Source organism: Conger conger, chromosome 11, assembly GCF_963514075.1.
Source record: "Conger conger chromosome 11, fConCon1.1, whole genome shotgun sequence".
Classification (NCBI taxonomy): domain Eukaryota; kingdom Metazoa; phylum Chordata; class Actinopteri; order Anguilliformes; family Congridae; genus Conger; species Conger conger.
Window position 1 is genome coordinate 13,662,808 of NC_083770.1, and position 19,336 is coordinate 13,682,143.

General features: G+C 50.4%; 1 protein-coding gene across 4 annotated transcripts in view; it reads right to left on the reverse strand.

Annotated features, from left to right (window-relative positions):
* ptch1 (patched 1) overlaps positions 1-19,336 on the reverse strand; it is a 66,346-nt gene that overhangs the window by 20,511 nt on the left and 26,499 nt on the right. For 2 of the 4 annotated variants that reach the window (XM_061260719.1, XM_061260718.1), the window contains exons 3-14: positions 18,958-19,147; positions 18,218-18,287; positions 18,029-18,120; positions 15,241-15,439; positions 14,481-14,602; positions 13,885-14,032; positions 10,639-10,770; positions 10,046-10,201; positions 9,861-9,959; positions 7,778-7,903; positions 3,060-3,178; positions 515-1,031 (exon numbers count right to left, since the gene is read on the reverse strand). In XM_061260719.1, coding sequence (XP_061116703.1) covers positions 515-1,031; positions 3,060-3,178; positions 7,778-7,903; positions 9,861-9,959; positions 10,046-10,201; positions 10,639-10,770; positions 13,885-14,032; positions 14,481-14,602; positions 15,241-15,439; positions 18,029-18,120; positions 18,218-18,287; positions 18,958-19,147 — 1,970 coding nt within the window. Of the gene's footprint in view, positions 1-514; positions 1,032-3,059; positions 3,179-7,777; positions 7,904-9,860; positions 9,960-10,045; positions 10,202-10,638; positions 10,771-13,165; positions 13,363-13,884; positions 14,033-14,480; positions 14,603-15,240; positions 15,440-18,028; positions 18,121-18,217; positions 18,288-18,957; positions 19,148-19,336 lie in introns of those variants that run through there. The other 2 variants (XM_061260720.1, XM_061260721.1) reach the window with 2 other exon arrangements.

Here is a 19,336-nt window from a genome sequence, read left to right on the forward strand (position 1 = left end):
GCGAACCCTCTACTCTTTGCAAAGAGTGTCATGGGGTCTTTAATGACCGCAGTGAGTCAGGACCTCGGTTTAACGTCTCATCTGAAAGACGGCGTCTCCTACAGCACAGTGTCCCCATCACTGCGCTGGGGCATTCAGGCTTATTTGACCAGAGAGAAGATCGCCCCCTACTGGCCCACCAACACCACTTCCAGCAGCAACTTAGTGTTCCCAGGTCTCCCATCCAAGTGCTAACCAAACCCACACCTGCTCAGCTTCAGCCATTTACTAACCAAACCCACACCTGCTCAGCTTCAGCCATTTACTAACCAAACCCACACCTGCTCAGCTTCAGCCATTTACTAACCAAACCCACACCTGCTCTGCTTCAGCCATTCAGCAGGGGCAGGGTGCATGATGGTACGGCTGCTGGCGTGGCAGGACGTTGTAAGACAGGGTGTGACAGGGCGTGGCATTACAGGGCGTGGCAGGGTGTGACAGGACATTGTAGGGGGCGTGTCAGGGCGGGGCTCACCTTGGTGGTGGGCTGCAGCAGGAAGGGGGCGTAGTGCTTCTCGGCGAAGGAGGCGAAGGTCCAGCGCGAGCAGGGCGGCTCCAGGCAGCGCAGGGTGGGGCCGGTGGGGGTCAGGAGGTCGCGGGTGGAGCTGGAGTTCTCGGGGGAGTGGCAGCTGGCCGCGTCGGGCCCCGGCGCCCGGGGGGCGGAGCCTCTGGCCCCCGCCGCGTTGCTGTTGTTGAGGTTGGCGGCGGGGGCGGGCGCGGGCGGGGGCACGGGGTGCACGGAGATCTGGGAGCGGGGCTCGGCCGTGGTGTAGTAGGCCTGGGTGCGCGGGTCGTACTCGGTGCGCAGCTGCACCGTGGACTGCATGGTGATCTGCGTCTGCTGCGCGAAGCTGTGGCTGCTGTACGACGGGGGCGGGGTCACGTAGGAGGGCGGCGGGGTCACGTAGGAGGGCGGCGGGGTGTAGCGGCCTCGGTTGGTCCCGTCCAGGCAGGCCTGGGGCTCCATCTGGATCACCCGGTTGGCGCAAGGGCTGCGGAGGGAGGGAGAGAGAGAGGGAGGAGAGGTAGGGAGGGGGAGGGAGGAGAGAGGGAGGGAGGAGGAGGGAGAAGAGAGGGGAAAGGGGAGGGAGGAGGGAGAGAGAAAGGGAGGAGAGGTAGGGAGGGAGAGGGAGGAGAGAGGGAGGGAGGGGGAGGGAGGAGGAGGGACAAGAACATGTTAGCTAATGCTACTTCCTTTAGCCAAAAACCCACCCCAACAAAACCATCTCAATGACACAAAATCCCAGCTGAAACTAGGAGGAATTCCCTCAGTAGCTCCCCCTGCATGAATACACAGCAAATATGTTGCCAGTCCAGTCACTAGTTTAAGGGATGTTTGGCCTGATGGTGGCGCTAAAGGAAAGGTCACGGGGTCACCAAAGTCATAAGGGTTCTTCACCTGGGCAGTATGAATGAGCTGGCTATTGCTTTTCCAGATGTGTGTCACAGATGTGCATGACAGATGTGTGTCACAGATAGACAAACAGACAACGTCATTACATAATCTCCTTGGCGGATGTAATCAACATGTCTGTGTATGTGTATTGTGTGTGTGCACATATATGTGCATGTGTGTGTGTGTATGTGTGTGTGTGTGTGTGTGTATTCATGTGTGTGTGTGTGTGTGTGTGTGTGTGTGTGTGGGAGTGTGTGTATGCGTGTGTGTGTGGGGGTGTGTGTTCATGTGTGTGTGTGTGTGTGGGGTGTGTGTGTTCATGTGTGTATGTGTGTGTTCATGTGTGTGTGTGTGGGTGTTTGTGTTCATGTGTGTGTATGTGTGTGGGAGTGTGTGTGTGTATGCGTGTGGGGGTGTGTGTGTGTTCATGTGTGTGCGTGAGAGTATGGGTGTGTATGCGTGTGTGTTCGTGTGTGTGTGTGTGTGTGTGGGTGTTTGTGTTCATGTGTGTGTGTATGTGTGTGGGAGTGTGTGTGTGTATGCGTGTGTGTGTGGGGGTGTGTGTGTGTTCATGTGTGTGTGTGTGTGTGTGTGTGTGTTCATGTGTGTGTGTGTGTGAGAGTATGTGTGTGTATGCGTGTGTGTTCGTGTGTGTGTGGGGGTGTGTGTATTCATGTGTGTGTGTATGTGTGTGTGTGTGTGTGTATTCATGTGTGTGTGTATGTGTGTGGGAGTGTGTGTGTTCATGTGTGTGTGTGTGTGTGGGTGTTTGTGTTCATGTGTATGTGTATGTGTGTGGTTGTGTGTGTGTGTATGCGTGTGTGTGTGGGGGTGTGTGTGTGTGTGTGTGTACTGCAGTAACTGGGACTGTGGTGGAGAAGGTGCTCAGAGTTACAGTAGCACAGGAAGGCGCTGTCATTTGGCTTTTTCATTTCCTGTGTAGCCCCATACTGACAGTGTGGAGGAACTATGTGCCCGGAGCTCCCACACCCCCCAGCCTCCCCTGACCCCCAGCAGGGAGACAGGCTCTGGCCATGCAGACAGGAAGTGGCAGGCAGGGCGCCTCCCGCGTCTGGACACCTTCAGCGTCGCATGGCCTGTTACCACACCAGCTGCAGGTCTGCGTTCCCACCAGAAACGGCTGATTGGTTGTCGTGGTAAAAGAACGGCAGCAGAGCGTATGGGGAGGGGAGACACAGGAAGTCCCCAACATAGAAAATACCCTTTTCATTTTTTACACATTTTCTCCTCTGAAACCTATGAAATAAACTACAGGTGGGTGTTCTATGCGTGTGTGCAGCATTCCAGTGTATATTAAAAACGCAAATGTTGATATTGACAGCCCATGTTGGAAGCTGAAAATCACTCCCTACTCTTCATTCGGGAACAGTGGTCAGGACAGGAGAGAGCCTTCTGGTCGTAGCTGTGATTGTGGAAGTGACTGTGGCTGTGGCTATGATTTTAGCTGTGACTGTGGCTGTGATTTTGCTCATGGTTGTGTTTGTGGCTGTGGCTGTGATTGTGGGCGTGGCTGTGATTGTGGCTGTGGGCTTGGCTGTGGCTTTGATTGTGGCTGTGGCCTTGGCTGTGGCTTTGATTGTGGCTGTGGCCGTCAGCGGATTACCTGACGAAGCAGCAGAAGATGTCGAAGCGTCGCTCCTCCCTGCGGTAGAGGTCCATGCTGAGGATGGCGGGAAAGATGAGCAGGACCATGGCAAAGTTGAACACGACCACAACTGCTGCCTGCCAGGGGGAGAAAAGCATGTGGTCAGTGTGCGGTTAATGTACGGTCAACATGCGATCAATATGCAGTCAAACCACAGCTGCATCTGGAAGAAAACCTGGCAAAAAACAGGATGTATGGATGCCTCGGTGACACTCACTCACACTCACACATACTTTGGGGTTGCGGTATCTAATTACCGTTAATGAGGAGATGAGACTCAAGCACCCATCAAGCGGGCATGAATTCCTACACACTACCCCAATGTCTCCTGCATATTCCTGCACATTCCGGTTCACAACGCGTTTCAGTAAAAATTCCCACACCTACAAGAGGAAGGAATTGTAGGAATTAAAGTATGTCAAATTCATATTTATTAACCCAAACAGCACGCTTGCATCTGGGACAGGCAGAAAAAACGAAAACGAAAACGAAAAAAGGCTTACAAACAAAAGGTAAACAAGCTTACGCAGAACACTCGTAAGTATCAGAGCTTCATAGCCAGGTTAACCTCTTCAATTCCTTTAGAAAACTCATCTTTCCTTATCCTTGCTACGGTGTCACTTAATGTAATTGTGTTTTCCTTCTCTATTGTTCGCTCTATTTATTTGTGTTTAAACTCACTATTTTATGCGTTTCGGTATTTTTGTCAACTATGGAACGTGCTTTAAATGAGAAATGTTTTCTCGGGGCAGTTGCATTGGCATGGCAGTGGTCTGTTCCTTTTGCAGTCGGGAACTCGAAAGGACCGTGTTAAAACGGTTAATCCCTTCAGGAGAGCCGCAGTTCCGGGTGTTTAACGGGGTATGCAGAGGGCGGGGCTTATTTACTAGCCTTGGAGGAGAGAGCGAGACCAGCCTTTCCGCCCGCATTTACGAGCCCCGCGCGCGACTTTAAAGTCACGGCGGTTTGGAGGTGGGAGGAGTGCATTCTGGGGGGAAAAAACCGTGGGGTGCCACCACACCACGACCGTGACGGGTAGAACTGCTGATGGGGGGGGGGTATAAAAAACAGAGCGAGGAATAGGTGTGTCCTGATATGCCTGCACTCCCCCCCCCCCCCCCCCTTTCCAAAAACAGGAACCCCAGCTGTAGCTTACTTTTATTATTGTCCTTATGGACTCTTTAAAAAAAAAAAAATTCTTTAGCTTTTTTGGAGTTTATGATTTTGTATTTTCACCCGTCCGTTACATTACGATGGTTTAAAGGTTACTGAATATAAGTTTCAATTTAATTACTGTAAATGTTTGTTTGCATACAATTAATGCCTTCTTTTGATGCATGTCTTTAGTGTTCATATATTCCTCTGAACTTTTGATTTACGTATTGCTTCATTTGAAATTTGTTAGAAGCATTTATGGATGGAGTGTTTTTAAACTGGAAAGCTGAACGTGGCCAGTTCGGGGTTTTCGGCGAGCCGCGATGGGTTAACACGCGTGTGCTCGCTGGCGCGCACGCCCATTCACACACACACGCACAACGTAATCCAGCTAACGCCCACTGCGGATTACGGCCGAGAACAAACATGGAGGGAGAGAGAGAGGGAGAGGACGCGGAGAGGAAGAAAGAGAGACACAGAGAGAGGGGGAGGAAGAGAAAGACAGACAGAGGAAGAGAGAGAGTAGCAGGTCGAAGCAGGAGGCGCAGGCTGAGTGGGGGAGGGGTAGGGGCCGTCGCAGGGTGAAGCCTGTATCCTGCCTGGCTGCCAGACCACCCAGGGAGACACACACACACACACCCTCCCCACCACCCTGTCCTGTCCTGTCCTTACACACCTCCCTATCACTGCTCTATCTCAAATAACTCCCTCTTTCATTCCACACCACTCTCAAAGCTCACACGCACACACGGACACAGACACACACACGCACACACAGATACACACACACACACACACATACACACGTGCAGATACACACACACACACGCGGATACACACACACGCACACACACACACAGAAAGAGGGATAAGACAGCTGAAGACAGTAAAAAGAATCTTGAGAGAAAGATGGAAACGGAGGAAGAGAATGTGTGAGAAGTAACAGAGGGTGGAAAAGAGAGATGAAAATTCTGAAAAGGAGTATTAAGCAGACCACAGCTATGTGGAGGGTTTTCTTCAGCGAGAGAGAGAGAGAAGGAGAGAGAGAGGGGGAAAGAGGCAGGTTGTGTCAGGACTGGTGCATGAAGAGTTTAATCCCCTCTCTGAGCCACAGAGACTCACTGGAATGTTTACACACACACTCACACACACTCACACACACACTCACTCACTCACGCACACACCCACACACTCACACACACTCACGTGCACACACACACTCACACACACACACACCCACTTGCGCACACACACACACACACACGCTCACACGTGCACACACACACACACACACACACACACACTCACACATAGACATAGACACATACAAGCACACACACACATAGACACAGACACACACAAGCACAAGCATACACAAACACACAAACACATGCAGACATACACACACATGCACACACAGACACAGACAAACACACATGCAGACAGAAACACTCAAACACACACACACACACACACCTTTACAGTGCTAAAATGAGCCAGCGACAACTAGGCTGAGACTCACACACGATCCCTCACCCAGACACTAATACAGAACACTGGTCAACCCAGATCACTTAACCAATCACAATGCCTGAATCCTTCAGCCCTACTATAAACATCAACAGTGTCTCAGAGAACATTACTACCCACAATGCACTGAGATGAAAGGAGGCGCATACAGCTTGGTTGGGTTGAGAAATTTTACTTCAAACCGGTAGGTTGCAGGTTCGACTCTCGAGCGTGGCACTGCCATGCTGTGCTAGAGCAGGAAGCTAACCATGAACCCTAACCAGCTTCACCACAATACCCAGCTGTCCAAACAGGGCAAAGCAACCTTGCCACCGGCAACTGGCAAGCCAGTCAAAGGGAATATAGAATCCATCACCAAAAACTGATCCCAGATCTGACTCTGTGTGTGTGTGTGTGTGTGTGTGTGTGTGTGTGTGAGAGAGAGATCACTCTGCTCGCTGCTCACATATTACCTGTGTTTGGAGGAAGCGGGAAAGTTTCCATAAATTCCATTAAAAAGTCATGTTCACTGGAAGGGGGCAAAGTTAAGCTGACCACAGATCAGTTGTAGAATTCCATAAATAAGTCATGTTCACTCGAAGGGGGCAAAGTTAAGCTGATTTCAGATCAGTCAGACACACATCATTCCAGACATAACAGTCATGCTTGGAAGAAGCGGCTGAAGAAAGCTGATCCTGGATCAGCTGTCAGAGGTGAGGAGGGGACCCTATCTGTATTTTGACAGCTGTCTCCCCAGGTTTGGAGCCTGCTGTCCCTCTCTCAGGTTCATGTTGGGGACGCCCTTAATCCCCCCCTCCGAGGCCCCGCCCGCCAGCTTTCCAGGGTTCTGTCCCGGCCCTGATTGGTTGCAGGTGTGGGGTGTGCCAACATGACCCCACCCCCCCTCCCCCCTCCCCATCCCAGACCCCCCACCCATCCGCCCGGGGGATAGGGTTACCTGCGGGGGACAAGCCCCCGGTCTGACACAGGGTGGAGGGGCTAATCCCAAACAGAGGGGACGGATGGAGAGAGTACAGACCTGGAGTGAGAAGGTCCTTGAGCTGGGATGGGGAGGGAGAGAGATGGAGGAATGGATGGATGGAGGGATAGAGAGTACAGACCTGTAGGGAGAAGGCCCTCAGTACTGGGATGGGGAGAGAGAGATGGAGGGATGGATGAAGGTATAGAGAGTACACACCTCTAGGGAGAAGGCCCTCAGTGCTGGGATGGGGAGAGAGAGATGGAGGGATGGATGGAGGTATAGAGAGTACACACCTGTAGGGAGAAGGCTCTCAGTGCTGGGATGGGGAGAGACAGAGAGAGACTGAGATGGAGGGATGGATGAAGGTATAGAGAGTACACACCTGAAGGGAGAAGGCTCTCAGTGCTGGGATGGGGAGAGATAGAGAGACTGAGATGGAGGGATGGATGGAGGTATAGAGAGTACACACCTGTAGGGAGAAGGCTCTCAGTGCTGGGATGGGGAGAGACAGAGAGAGACTGAGATGGAGGGATGGATGAAGGTATAGAGAGTACACACCTGAAGGGAGAAGGCTCTCAGTGCTGGGATGGGGAGAGATAGAGAGACTGAGATGGAGGGATGGATGGAGGTATAGAGAGTACACACCTGTAGGGAGAAGGCCCTCAGTGCTGGGATGGGGAGAGAGAGATGGAGGGATGGATGGAGGTATAGAGAGTACACACCTGTAGGGAGAAGGCCCTCAGTGCTGGGATGGGGAGAGAGAGATGGAGGGATGGATGGAGGTATAGAGAGTACACACCTGTAGGGAGAAGGCCCTCAGTGCTGGGATGGGGAGAGAGAGATGGAGGGATGGATGGAGGTATAGAGAGTACACACCTGTAGGGAGAAGGCTCTCAGTGCTGGGATGGGGAGAGAGAGATGGAGGGATGGATGGAGGTATAGAGAGTACACACCTGTAGGGAGAAGGCCCTCAGTGCTGGGATGGGGAGAGAGAGATGGAGGGATGGAGGGAGGTATAGAGAGTACACACCTGTAGGGAGAAGGCTCTCAGTGCTGGGATGGGGATGAGTGCTGCCATGAAGAAGGCGGTCACATTGCTGATGGAGGTCAGGGTCACACTGGCTCCCGTCCGCTTCAGACATTCCCCCGTCCTGTCCTGCAGGGGGCAACACACACCATCACACACTGTCCCCAATACACAACACCATCACACACTGTCCCAAATACACAACACACACACTGTCCCAAATACACAACACCATCACACACTGTCCCAAATACACAACACACACACTGTCCCAAATACACAACACACACACTGTCCGCAATACACAACACCATCACACACTGTCCCAAATACACAACACACTGTCCCCAATACACAACACCATCACACACTGTCCCCAATACACAACACCATCACACACTGTCCCAAATACACAACACACACACTGTCCCAAATACACAACACAGACACACACACACACTTTCCTAAATACACAACACACACACACACACACACACTTTCCCAAATACACAACACACACACACTGTCCCAAATACACAACACACACATTTTGGTATGAACAACACACACACACACTTTCACATTCTGCCCCATATTGTGCATACACACACACATACACACACACTGTGCTGTAGGCTGTTCTGACAGCGTGTACACAGTGATTGGTGCTGTAATGTTCCTGAAAGGGACTAATACCATCAGTTTGACTGGCAGTTTAATGAGCCCTGCAAGATAAATCAGCTTCCTTTGCTACAGGGGAGAGATTTGCACCATGTACTGTACCTGCACACACACACACACACAGGGCCACACACACACACACACACACACACACACACACACACATTCACACACGCACAGGGCCACACACAGTGAGGCTTGTCCTTGTTGGCCCGCAGACAGAGAATGAAGGAGCACTTTCAGCCACGGGGGGAGGGGCCATGGAACAGGGGGTAGGGCAATGCATCTGGGGGGCGGGGCCTGCCTCCAGAGCCACACCCATTAAATTATTACATTATTGGCATTTGGCAGACGCTCTTATCCAGAGTGACGTACAACAAAGTGCATACCCATAACCAGGGATAAGTGCGCTGAAAGACCCTAGAGGTAACTGCTACCAGCACAACGACCAGGGCCTATTTGATCATTATTTTATTTCATCTTATTTTTATTTTTTAAAACTGCCACCCCTCCGTCACGAGTACTCACAAACACAAACACAAGCAAACACACGCCACCCTCGCCCCCCTGTCCGCCCGTCCTCCTGTCCGCCCGACCTCTGACAAGTACAAACCCCTCACTCTCCACCTGAGGATTACGGGTAACTGCTTTTCACGAGCCTCAGAGGTCGACCTCGCCGTCTCACGGCAACCGGGGCCAACGAAGCGCGCTTGCGTCCTCGCCGCCTGACGAGAACAGGGACTCGGGAGGAAAGAAATCCCACTCATCTCTCTTTATCTCTCCCCCTCTCAAAGATTTTAACTCCTTCTCTCGAGGGGCAAGAATGTCTCTCTCTCTCAAATTTCAAAGCGCTTCCAGGCACTTGTGTGGCCAAAGAAGGGGCTACATAATAAAACTATGCGCAATACAGACGCTAGATTACAGATTATTATTATTACTATCATATGAGTTGAAACGTGGAGAGACGGGGTCGGTCTTTCAGAAGCACCGCTCCGCGCTTCCCCCGGCCTCGGCTGTTTCAACTCCCGCCGCAAGCGCAGACAAGCGCTCGCGCATTCCTCCACACGAGATAACGCGCGCAAGGAGAGAGCGCCGGACGGACAGAGAGAGGGATAGAGAGAGGGGTAGAAAGAGAGAGAGAGACAAAGGGAAAGAGCCATTCTCGTTTTTCCTCACACAAAAGTATGGCAACAGTCGCTCAGAAACGGAGGGCAGGAGTGACATCACGGTGACATCACAGCAACCCCTTACACACATGACGCCTTAAGGCCAGTTCATGAATTTATAGTCCAATGACAGACTGTCATGACCACGCACTCTTGACCTTCAGCCCCTTCATATGGGGCTCGGGACTGAAAGGGTTAAAGCCATTCAATCAGGTGCGGGGATAGGGGTGGACTCTCACCTCAAACGGAATGCGTTTGTTCTGGCCCGTCTCGCTGAAGGCGTGAGCCAGGAGGAAGACGTCGTCCACTCCCACACCGAGAGCGAGGAAGGGCAAAACCTGCCAATGAGAAAGGGCGGTGTCATCACGCGCGCGGTCAGGGGGGGGGGGGCTGATTGGCCGCGGCCGGGCGGAGGGGGCGGTACCTGAGTGGTGGCGGCGTTGAAGGAGATTCCGAGCAGCGAGCAGAGGCCGAGTCCCGCCGCCACGGACAGCGCCACCAGCAGCACGCCCGCCAGCCCCACGGCCCCCTGGGACTTAGCACAGTCCCAGCGCAGCATGGTCAGGCAGGCGTACGCCAACTGGGGAGGAGAGAGAGCGTGAGCGTATGAACACACACACACACACACACACACACACACACACAATCTCCATCTCACATACACACTCACACTCAATGTCTCACACAGACACACACACACACACAAACAATCTCTATCTCACATACACACTCACACTCAATGTCTCACACACACACACACAATCTCCATCTCACATACACACTCACACTCAATATCTCACTCACTCACACCATCTCACGCACGCACACACACACACTCAGTATCTCACACACTCAATCTCTATCTCACATACACACTCACACAATCTCAATATCTCACACACACACACACACACACACACACACATACACATACACACTTGCAAACACACGCACACACACCTTTAGAAGCATGCAGTTCCTCTACAGACAGACGGAGAGAAGGACAAATGGCCTCACCATGAGCAGGTAACCGCTGGCGACGCGGATCACGCTGATGTCGGAGAAGCTCTTGAGGATGTCCTCTAAGGTAGTAGTCGTGAACGTGAGCACCTTTTGGGAGGAGTTAATGGGAACGCTCTCCTGGACAGCCTGAAAAGAAGACAGGAAGTGAGGTCATGGATAAACAGGAAGAAGGAAACAAATAGCAGGAAAAACAACAGGAAACAAAAGGAAAAAGATAACAGGAAAAAGAAAACGGAAAACAATAGGAAACCAGTAAAAGACGACCGTAAACAAGAAATAAAAAACAGGAAACAGAACATAACAGGAAATGGATAATATGGAACTGTCCCGCTCTCAACTATCAGGAAGTCCAGGATTAGCCAATTACACACAAACACACACGCTCACACGGCGCGCTGAAAATAGTGAATGAGGATGTATTTCACAGGGAGGATAGTATGCGTAGTAAGGCCTGCGCGTTCAGCATAAACTTCGCCAAAGACTCCAAATAAAACAAAGATAACAGCCCTGCCGGAGGACACGCGCTCACAATCCCGCCCTGAGATCTGCATTTAAACACTAAATCCTTCACGAGTCACAGACTTCGCTCCAGACGTTTTCAGGGGCGCGGACGGACACCCTCTCTCGGGCCACGCCCACCCCTGGGCCGACGGGGGCGGGTTCAGACGAGCGCGGCGCGTTCCGTCTGCGGTCGCCCTCCCGCCGGGCGGGGTCACATGAGCCGAGCAGAGGTCAGGGCCCTCCGAAACCAAGACCAGATGATGTCACACGCCAAGCGACCAATGGGGACCCCATCTGCGGGAGAGACCCGACAGCCCGCTAATGCGTTCCAGACGTCCCTCCCGCCCGCCCGCCGCAGCTGGGCCGGCCCGGGGCTGACCGCCCCCCTTCACGGGGTCACTAAAACAGGGCGGGGCCCACAGCACAGTGCAGGGAGGGGTGCAGCGGCTCCCTCAGGTGTAAAGATGGAGGGGGTGGGGGGTCTGACACATTGTAACTTGTGAAGGTCTGGGAGGCGGTAACCACAAGAACAGCTCATCGCAGGAAACATGACCCGAACTCGACAAAGCACACACACATAGAAACTCACTCACTCACCAAGCGCCCACACTTGGTGTGTTAGGTGTGTGTGTGTGTGAGTATGTGTGTGTGTGCATGTACGTATGTACAGTACAGAAGTCTGAGGCACCCTAGACTTTATTATATGTTTATTTTTGTGTGTGTGTTAGTATAAAAGAACACATTTGAGATTTCCAAATATTAATTTTCCAAATAAACTTGATCAAGGCCCAAAGTCTGCAGATGAACTGTGGCAAGTTCTCCAACATGCTTGGAACAACCTCCATGCTGATTGTCTTATAGAACTGCAGGGCAGAGAAGTGATGCAGTTTTAACACTGAAGGGTGGTCACAAAAAATATTGATTTGATTCAGGTCTATTCTGCCAAATGACTAAAATGTAATGTAAAATGTATAGTACGTTTATTTAGGACCTTCATCAAATTATTTTTGAAAGAAACTTATCTGTACAGAATGTTATACAGGTGCCTAAGACAGTACATTACTGTATGTGTGTGTGTGTGTGTGTGTATGTATGTATGTATGTACAGTGGTGTGAAAAAGTGTTTCCTGATTTCTTATTTTTTTGCATGTTTATCACACTTAAATGTTTCAGATCATCAAACAAATTTAAATATTAGTCAAAGACAACACAAGTAAACACAAAATGCAGTTTTTAAATTTTTTTAGTTTTTATTATTAAGGGAGAAAAAAAATCCAAACCTACATGGCCCTGTGTGAAAAGGTGATTGCCCCCCCTGTTAAAACATAACTTAACTGTGGTTTATCAAACCTGAGTTCAATTTCTCTAGCCACACCCAGGCCTGATTACTGCCACACCTGTTCTCAATCAAGAAACCTGCCTGACAAAGTGAAGAAGACCAAATGATCCTCAAAAACTAGACATCATGCCGAGATCTAAAGAAATTCAGGAACAAATGAGAAAGAAAGTAATTGAGATCTATCAGTCTGGAAAAGGTTATGAAGCCATTTCTAAAGCTTTGGGACTCCAGCGAACCACAGTGAGAGCCATTATCCACAAATGGCAAAAACATGGAACAGTGGTGAACCTTCCCAGGAGTGGCCGGCCGACCAAAATTACCCCAAGAGCGCAGCAACGACTCATCCAAGAGGTCACAAAAGACCCCACAACAACATCCAAAGAACTGCAGGCCTCACTTGCCTCAGTTAAGGTCAGTGTTCATGACTCCACCATAAGAAAGAGACTGGGCAAAAATGGAGTTCCAAGACGAAAACCACTGCTGAGCAAAAAGAACATTAAGGCTCGTCTCAATTTTGCCAGAAAACATCTTGATGTTCCCCAAGACTTTTGGGAAAATACTCTGTGGTCTGACGAGACAAAAGTTGAACTTTTTGGAAGGTGTGTGTCCCATTACATCTGGCGTAAAAGTAACACTGCATTTCAGAAAAAGAACCAACAGTAAAATATGGTGGTGGTAGTGTGATGGTCTGGGGCTGTTTTGCTGCTTCAGGACCTGGAAGACATGCTGCGATAAATGGAACCATGAATTCTGCTGTCTACCAAAAAATCCTGAAGGAGAATGTCCGGCCATCTGTTTGTGACCTCAAGCTGAAACGAACTTGGGTTCTGCAGCAGGACAATGATCCAAAACACACCAGCAAGTCCACCTCTGAATGGCTGAAGAAAAACAAAATGAAGACTTTGGAGTGGCCTAGTCAAAGTCCTGACCTGAATCCTATTGAGATGCTGTGGCATGACCTTAAAAAGGCGGTTCATGCTCGAAAACCCTCCAATGTGGCTGAATTACAACAATTCTGCAAAGATGAGTGGGCCAAAATTCCTCCACAGCGCTGTAAGAGACTCATTGCAAGTTATCGCAAACGCTTGATTGCAGTTGTTACTGCTAAGGGTGGCCCAACCAGTTATTAGGTTTAGGGGGCAATCACTTTTTCACACAGGGCCATGTAGGTTTGGATTTTTTCTCCCTTAATAATAAAAACCTTCATTTAAAAACTGTTTACTTGTGTTGTCTTTGACTAATATTTAAATTTGTTTGATCTGAAACATTTAATTGTGACAAACATGCAAAAAAAAAGAAAAAAGAAAAAAAAAAAAGAAATAATCAGGAAGGGGGCAAACACTTTTTCACACCACTGTATGTGTGTGTGTGTGTATGTGTGTGTGTGCGTGTGAGTGTACCTCTGAGTATTTGCGCTGCCAGGCCTCCAGTATGGCGGCTGCCTTCTCCTGGTTCCAGTTGATGAGGGAGACGTCACTGTAGCCCTTCCAGTGTTCATACATATGCTTAGGAGTCATGAGCTGGAACATGGTCTGCAGGGCCTGAGCACTGTGGGGGGGGGGAGAGAGAGGGAGAGGGAGAGGGAGAGGGAGAGGGAGAGGGGGGGGGGCAGAGGGAGAGAGAGAGGGGGGGGCAGAGGGAGAGAGAGAGGGGGGGGGCAGAGGGAGAGAGGGGGAGAGGGAGAGAGAGAGAGGGGGGGGGCAGAGGGAGAGAGAGAGAGAGGGGGGGCAGAGGGAGAGAGGGAGAGGGGGAGAGGGGGAGAAAGAGGGGGGGCAGAGGGAGAGAGGGAGAGGGAGAGAGATTAAAGTCATAATACTGTAATCTTATTAATTATATTTCTATTTCCCTCAACACTTCCCTCCATACTTCCTTTTCTCCCTCCCTCTCTCTCTCTCTCCCTCTCCCTCCCTCTCCTCTCCCTCTCACCCTCTCTCACCCTCTCTCTCTCCATACTTCCCTCCCTCTCTCCCTCCCTCCATACCTCTCTCTCTCTTACCTCAGGAGTCTGCCACTGCCGTTCTTGATGGCCCCGCCCACGATCAGCTCTTCCTGCCAGTGCATGTACTTCCTGGAGAGGCCACGGCAGCCACCCGTCAGCACGCGTGCAATGTCATAGGGCTGAGGGAGAGAGGGCCAATCAGGAGGGCCTCCAGTGCTCCACCATACAGCATGTGTAAAATGTGCGTGTTCGAGAAAAGGGTGTGCGTGTTTGTGTACAGGGTGTGTGTATTTTGGTATGGGGTGTGTGTTCAGGGTGTGTGTGTTTGGGTACAGGGTGTGGGAACAGGGTGTGTGTGTGTGTGTGTATGTATTTGTTCAGGTCCTCACCCGTGTGGTGTTCTTGTTGGGGGCAGTGGGGGGTGTGTGTGTTTGGGTACGGGGTGTGTGTGTGTGTGTGTGTGTGTGTGTGTGTGTATGTGTGTTCAGGTCCTCACCCGTGTGGTGTTCTTGTTGGGGGCGGTGAGGGGTGTGTGTGTGTTTGGGTACAGGGTATGTGTACAGGGTGTGTGTGTGTGTGGTGTGTGTGTTCAGGTCCTCACCCGTGTGGTGTTCTTGTTGGGGGCGGTGGGGGGGTGTGTGTGTTTGGGTACAGGGTGTGTGTACAGGGTGTGTGTGTGTGTGTGTGTGTGTTCAGGTCCTCACCCGTGTGGTGTTCTTGTTGGGGGCGGTGGGGGGGTGTGTGTGTTTGGGTACAGGGTGTGTGTACAGGGTGTGTGTGTGTGTGTGTGTGTGTGTGTGTGTGTTCAGGTCCTCACCCGTGTGGTGTTCTTGTTGGGGGCGGTGGGGGGACAGTCAGGGTCAGCCGGGTTCAGGCAGGGTCGGTCCATGTACCCGTGTCCGACCTCGGCCTTCTGCAGCATCTCCTCCCAGCTGTCCACCTCCCAGTTCATCCCCCGCAGGTCCCCCAGAAACTCCATGGGGTCAAAGTTTGTCCACTGCATGGGGGGCCGGCCTCTGTAGACGAAACACAGGCACTGAGCTCGACCGGACCCAATACCCCTCCCACCCCCCCAACTCCACTGAACTACACACAACACAAACACCAGCCTGCCACAATGACCCCCCTAACTCCACTAAACTACACACAGCAAACAACAGCCTGCCACATTTACCCCCAAACTCCACTAAACAACACACAGCACACAACAACAGCCTGCCACAATTACCCCCAAACTCCACTGAACTACACACAGCACACAACAATAACCTGCCACAATTACCCCCAAACTCCACTGAACTACACACAGCACACAACAACACTCCCTAGGGGGCAGTGTAGAGCTGTGGTAAAAGTACTCACAACAGACATTGTGGGTTTACAGCCCAGGGAGGGCACTGTGTTTGAAACCTTTGAAAAGTTACTTAAGCTGAACTGCTTCAGTAGGTATTCAGCAGTATAAATGGTTAGAAGTGTATTTTTAAGCTGTAAGTAGATCTTTATTAGAGGCAGAAACGCTGGGGGTTTTCAAGACCAGGCTTGATACGGAGTTAAAACAGTATCTAGCTTTCAGGTAAACTAAGCAGTAGGCACACTTTTGTGGTAGGAAAAGGCGAGCATTGCAGGGCTGAATGGCCTGTTCTCATTGGTACGTTATGTTGCTAGGCACATCCTAAGCATTTAAATATGTGAATATTTCTTATACAAAGCTCTGCTCATGATATGAACTTGTACAAAAGCTGCTTATTGTGATGTCTACCTGTCAGACCTGGGTCAAATACGTCGTTGTTCCAGATTCAAATACTCTTCTATGCTTTACTGAGCTTGTCTATTCTATTGGAACCTATGAAATACTCTCAAAAAGTGCAAACCCCGCCTTCTGGTCCTCTTGGTTGGTTCAACTGTACCAGGCAAGATTAACCGAGCACAGAACAGTATTTGAATCCAAAATAATGACATAGTCGACGCACGGGTGGATTTCACAGCGAGCAGACCTGGGCAGGGTCTGGTATGAAGCTGTAAGAGCTGGTCTTACAGGATTAAACACGGCGCTCTTTTCAGTCCGCCTGCAGAGGCCTGATTCACGGCCTCGTGAGAGGGAGGGTGAGCCTGCATGGAGTCTCCCTTTAACCAGATGAACTGATTCACACGGCCATCCTCCTCTCCCACTCCCCAAACCACACACCCGCACGTTTAGTGTCATTCTGGCGGTGAAAGAGGGTTACTCTTTCTCTCTGTCTCTCTATCTCAGTCTCTCTCTCTATCTCAGTCTCTCTCTCTCTCGCTGTCTCTCTATCTCAGTCTCTCTCTCTGTTTCTCTCTCTCAGTCTCTCTCTCTCTCTCTCTGTCTCTCTGTCTCTCTATCTCTGTCTCTCTCTGTCTCTCTCTGTCTCTCTCTCAGTCTCTCTCTCAGTCTCTCTCACTCTTAGTCTCGCTCTCTCTCTCTCTCTCTCTCTGTCTCTCTCTCTGTCTCTCTCTCCAATTTAAGGCGCCTTATTTAAAAGCACGGCAGTGTCTCCAGAGCAAGAGGGCAGAATCTACAGCAGATAATGGTCACATGGCTAAATCCTGTGGAGGAAAAAGGGAAGAAAGAAGCATATACACGTTTCTGTCCCCTCTAAACCTCTCTCGACACAGCGCTCTTTCTCTCTCCTCCCCCCCTCTCTCTTTCTCTCATCGCCCTTCACAGTGCAGGCTGCCCCTCTGTGGTTCAGGCCACATTGTATGTGCTTAACCAGGCTTGAGCCTTTATTCTGGGCCTCCCAAGCAGAACAGAGTGAAGTGCTTATTTTCTGTGTGCTGGGAGAGCAGCTCTGGTCTGCATTAGTGCGCCGTAAACCTGCAGCAGGGCTATTCAGCAGCCAGGCACTGCTGTTACAATGGAGCCAGCGGTGTGTAACACACACACACACACACACACACACACACACGCACACACACTCGCACATACACGCACATACACGCACACACACGCACACACACATACACAGGCACACACACACAGACACACACATACATACACACACACATGCAGAGGCACACACACACACACACACGCACACACACACACATACACACACATACACATACACATACACATACACACATACACACACACACATACACACATACACACACACACACACAGGCACGCACACAGACACACACACAGACACGCACACAGACACGCACGCACGCACGCACGCACGCACGCACGCACGCACGCACGCACGCACACGCACGCACGCACACACACAGACACGCACGCACACATGCACTCACACACACAGGCAGGCACACACAGGCAAGCACACAAACACATACACACATTCAGGCATGCACACACACACAAGAACTAGATAAAAAGTATGGTTTTAAAATAAAACATTAAGTTAGAGCAAAATTCAGTGAGGAGTTTCTTCAACAGATAAACTCACGCTGCTGGAATGTTAAAATCCCAGTAGTTTATCAGACTCGGAACAACTCAAAAGTACAGTATGAGACCATGCTTTCAGAACAGACAGAAAGCAGAGAGCCTTCAACTTAAATTTATAACAATTTGCTTTACATTTCTTATACCATACAAAGAAAGAACGCCTACTTACGGAAGATAGAACATTCCTGAGTGGAGTTTCGCGCCTTCCCAGAAGCAGTCCAAAGGGCTGATAATTAAACACGGATATAACTTTTCGATGATCTGAAATGACACAAGGGAAATCACTCAGGTATTCTGTTCCTCCATCTTGTGCTCTTTCTCTTCATGAATGCCGATAAATCAATTCCAATCAGTTCACCTGACCCATGACGTTCGCCTCCGTCACCAGCTCTCCTGACTTGTAGCATAAATGTTCCAAATTCCACTGTCTGGAAAGAGAGAAATTCACATGAACCAGGGTTAACGTTTCACATCTACTGTACCTAGCAGAAAAAACATGATACCAAGCTATATACTTCCATAAAGTATACAAGTAAACCTCCATTCTCAACTCTTATAAAAGGTAAGCCTCTACATACCTTTTATAGGTAGAGGTCCTGACCTCATACTCAAGTAAAGTAATGCATCATTTACACAGGTGCTTTTTGGAAGCATTTCAAGTTTTTACATGTACCTATAAAAGGTATGTAGTTTTTGACACCGTAGTGTAGGTTAATGTGTTCATCCACCTGTTACAGAGGTGAACTCACTCTCATCGGTCACGGGTAAAGGTATCTCTCACCTGCTAGAAAGGTAAGGTAGTTCTCTCACCTGTCATACACGTAAAGGTATCTCTCAGATGCTAGGAAGGTAAGGTAGTTCTCTCACCTGTTAGAAAGGTAAGGTAGTTCTCTCACCTGTTAGACAGGTAAGGGAGTTCTCTCACCTGTTAGAAAGGTAAGGTAGTTTTCTCACCTGTTAGACAGGTAAGGGAGTTCTCTCACCTGTTAGAAAGGTAAGGTAGTTCTCTCACCTGTTAGACAGGTAAGGGAGTTCTCTTACCTGTTAGAAAGGTAAGGTAGTTCTCTCACCTGTAGAAAGGTAAGGTAGTTTTCTCACCTGTTGTACAAGTAAACTTGCACTCTGCTGGCCCTGAGGGCGGAGTCTAGGTGTTGCCGTAGCGCCTCCACAGTGAGGATGTTGGCTCCCTCCTCTCGGGGGGTCTGGATCATGAGCTGCGGGCTGAACATGGCCTCCTCCCCCATCTGCTGCCTGGTGTACTGCAGCTCCCTATTTACCCTGCCCCCCACTGAGAGAGAACACACACGTTATACACACACATTACACACACACACACACACATTATACACACGTTACACACACACACACACACACACACACAAACATGGCCTCCGTCCCCATCTGCTGCCTGGTGTACTGCAGCTCCCTATTTACCCTGCCCCCCACTGAGAGATAACTCTCCAAAATCAACTCAACA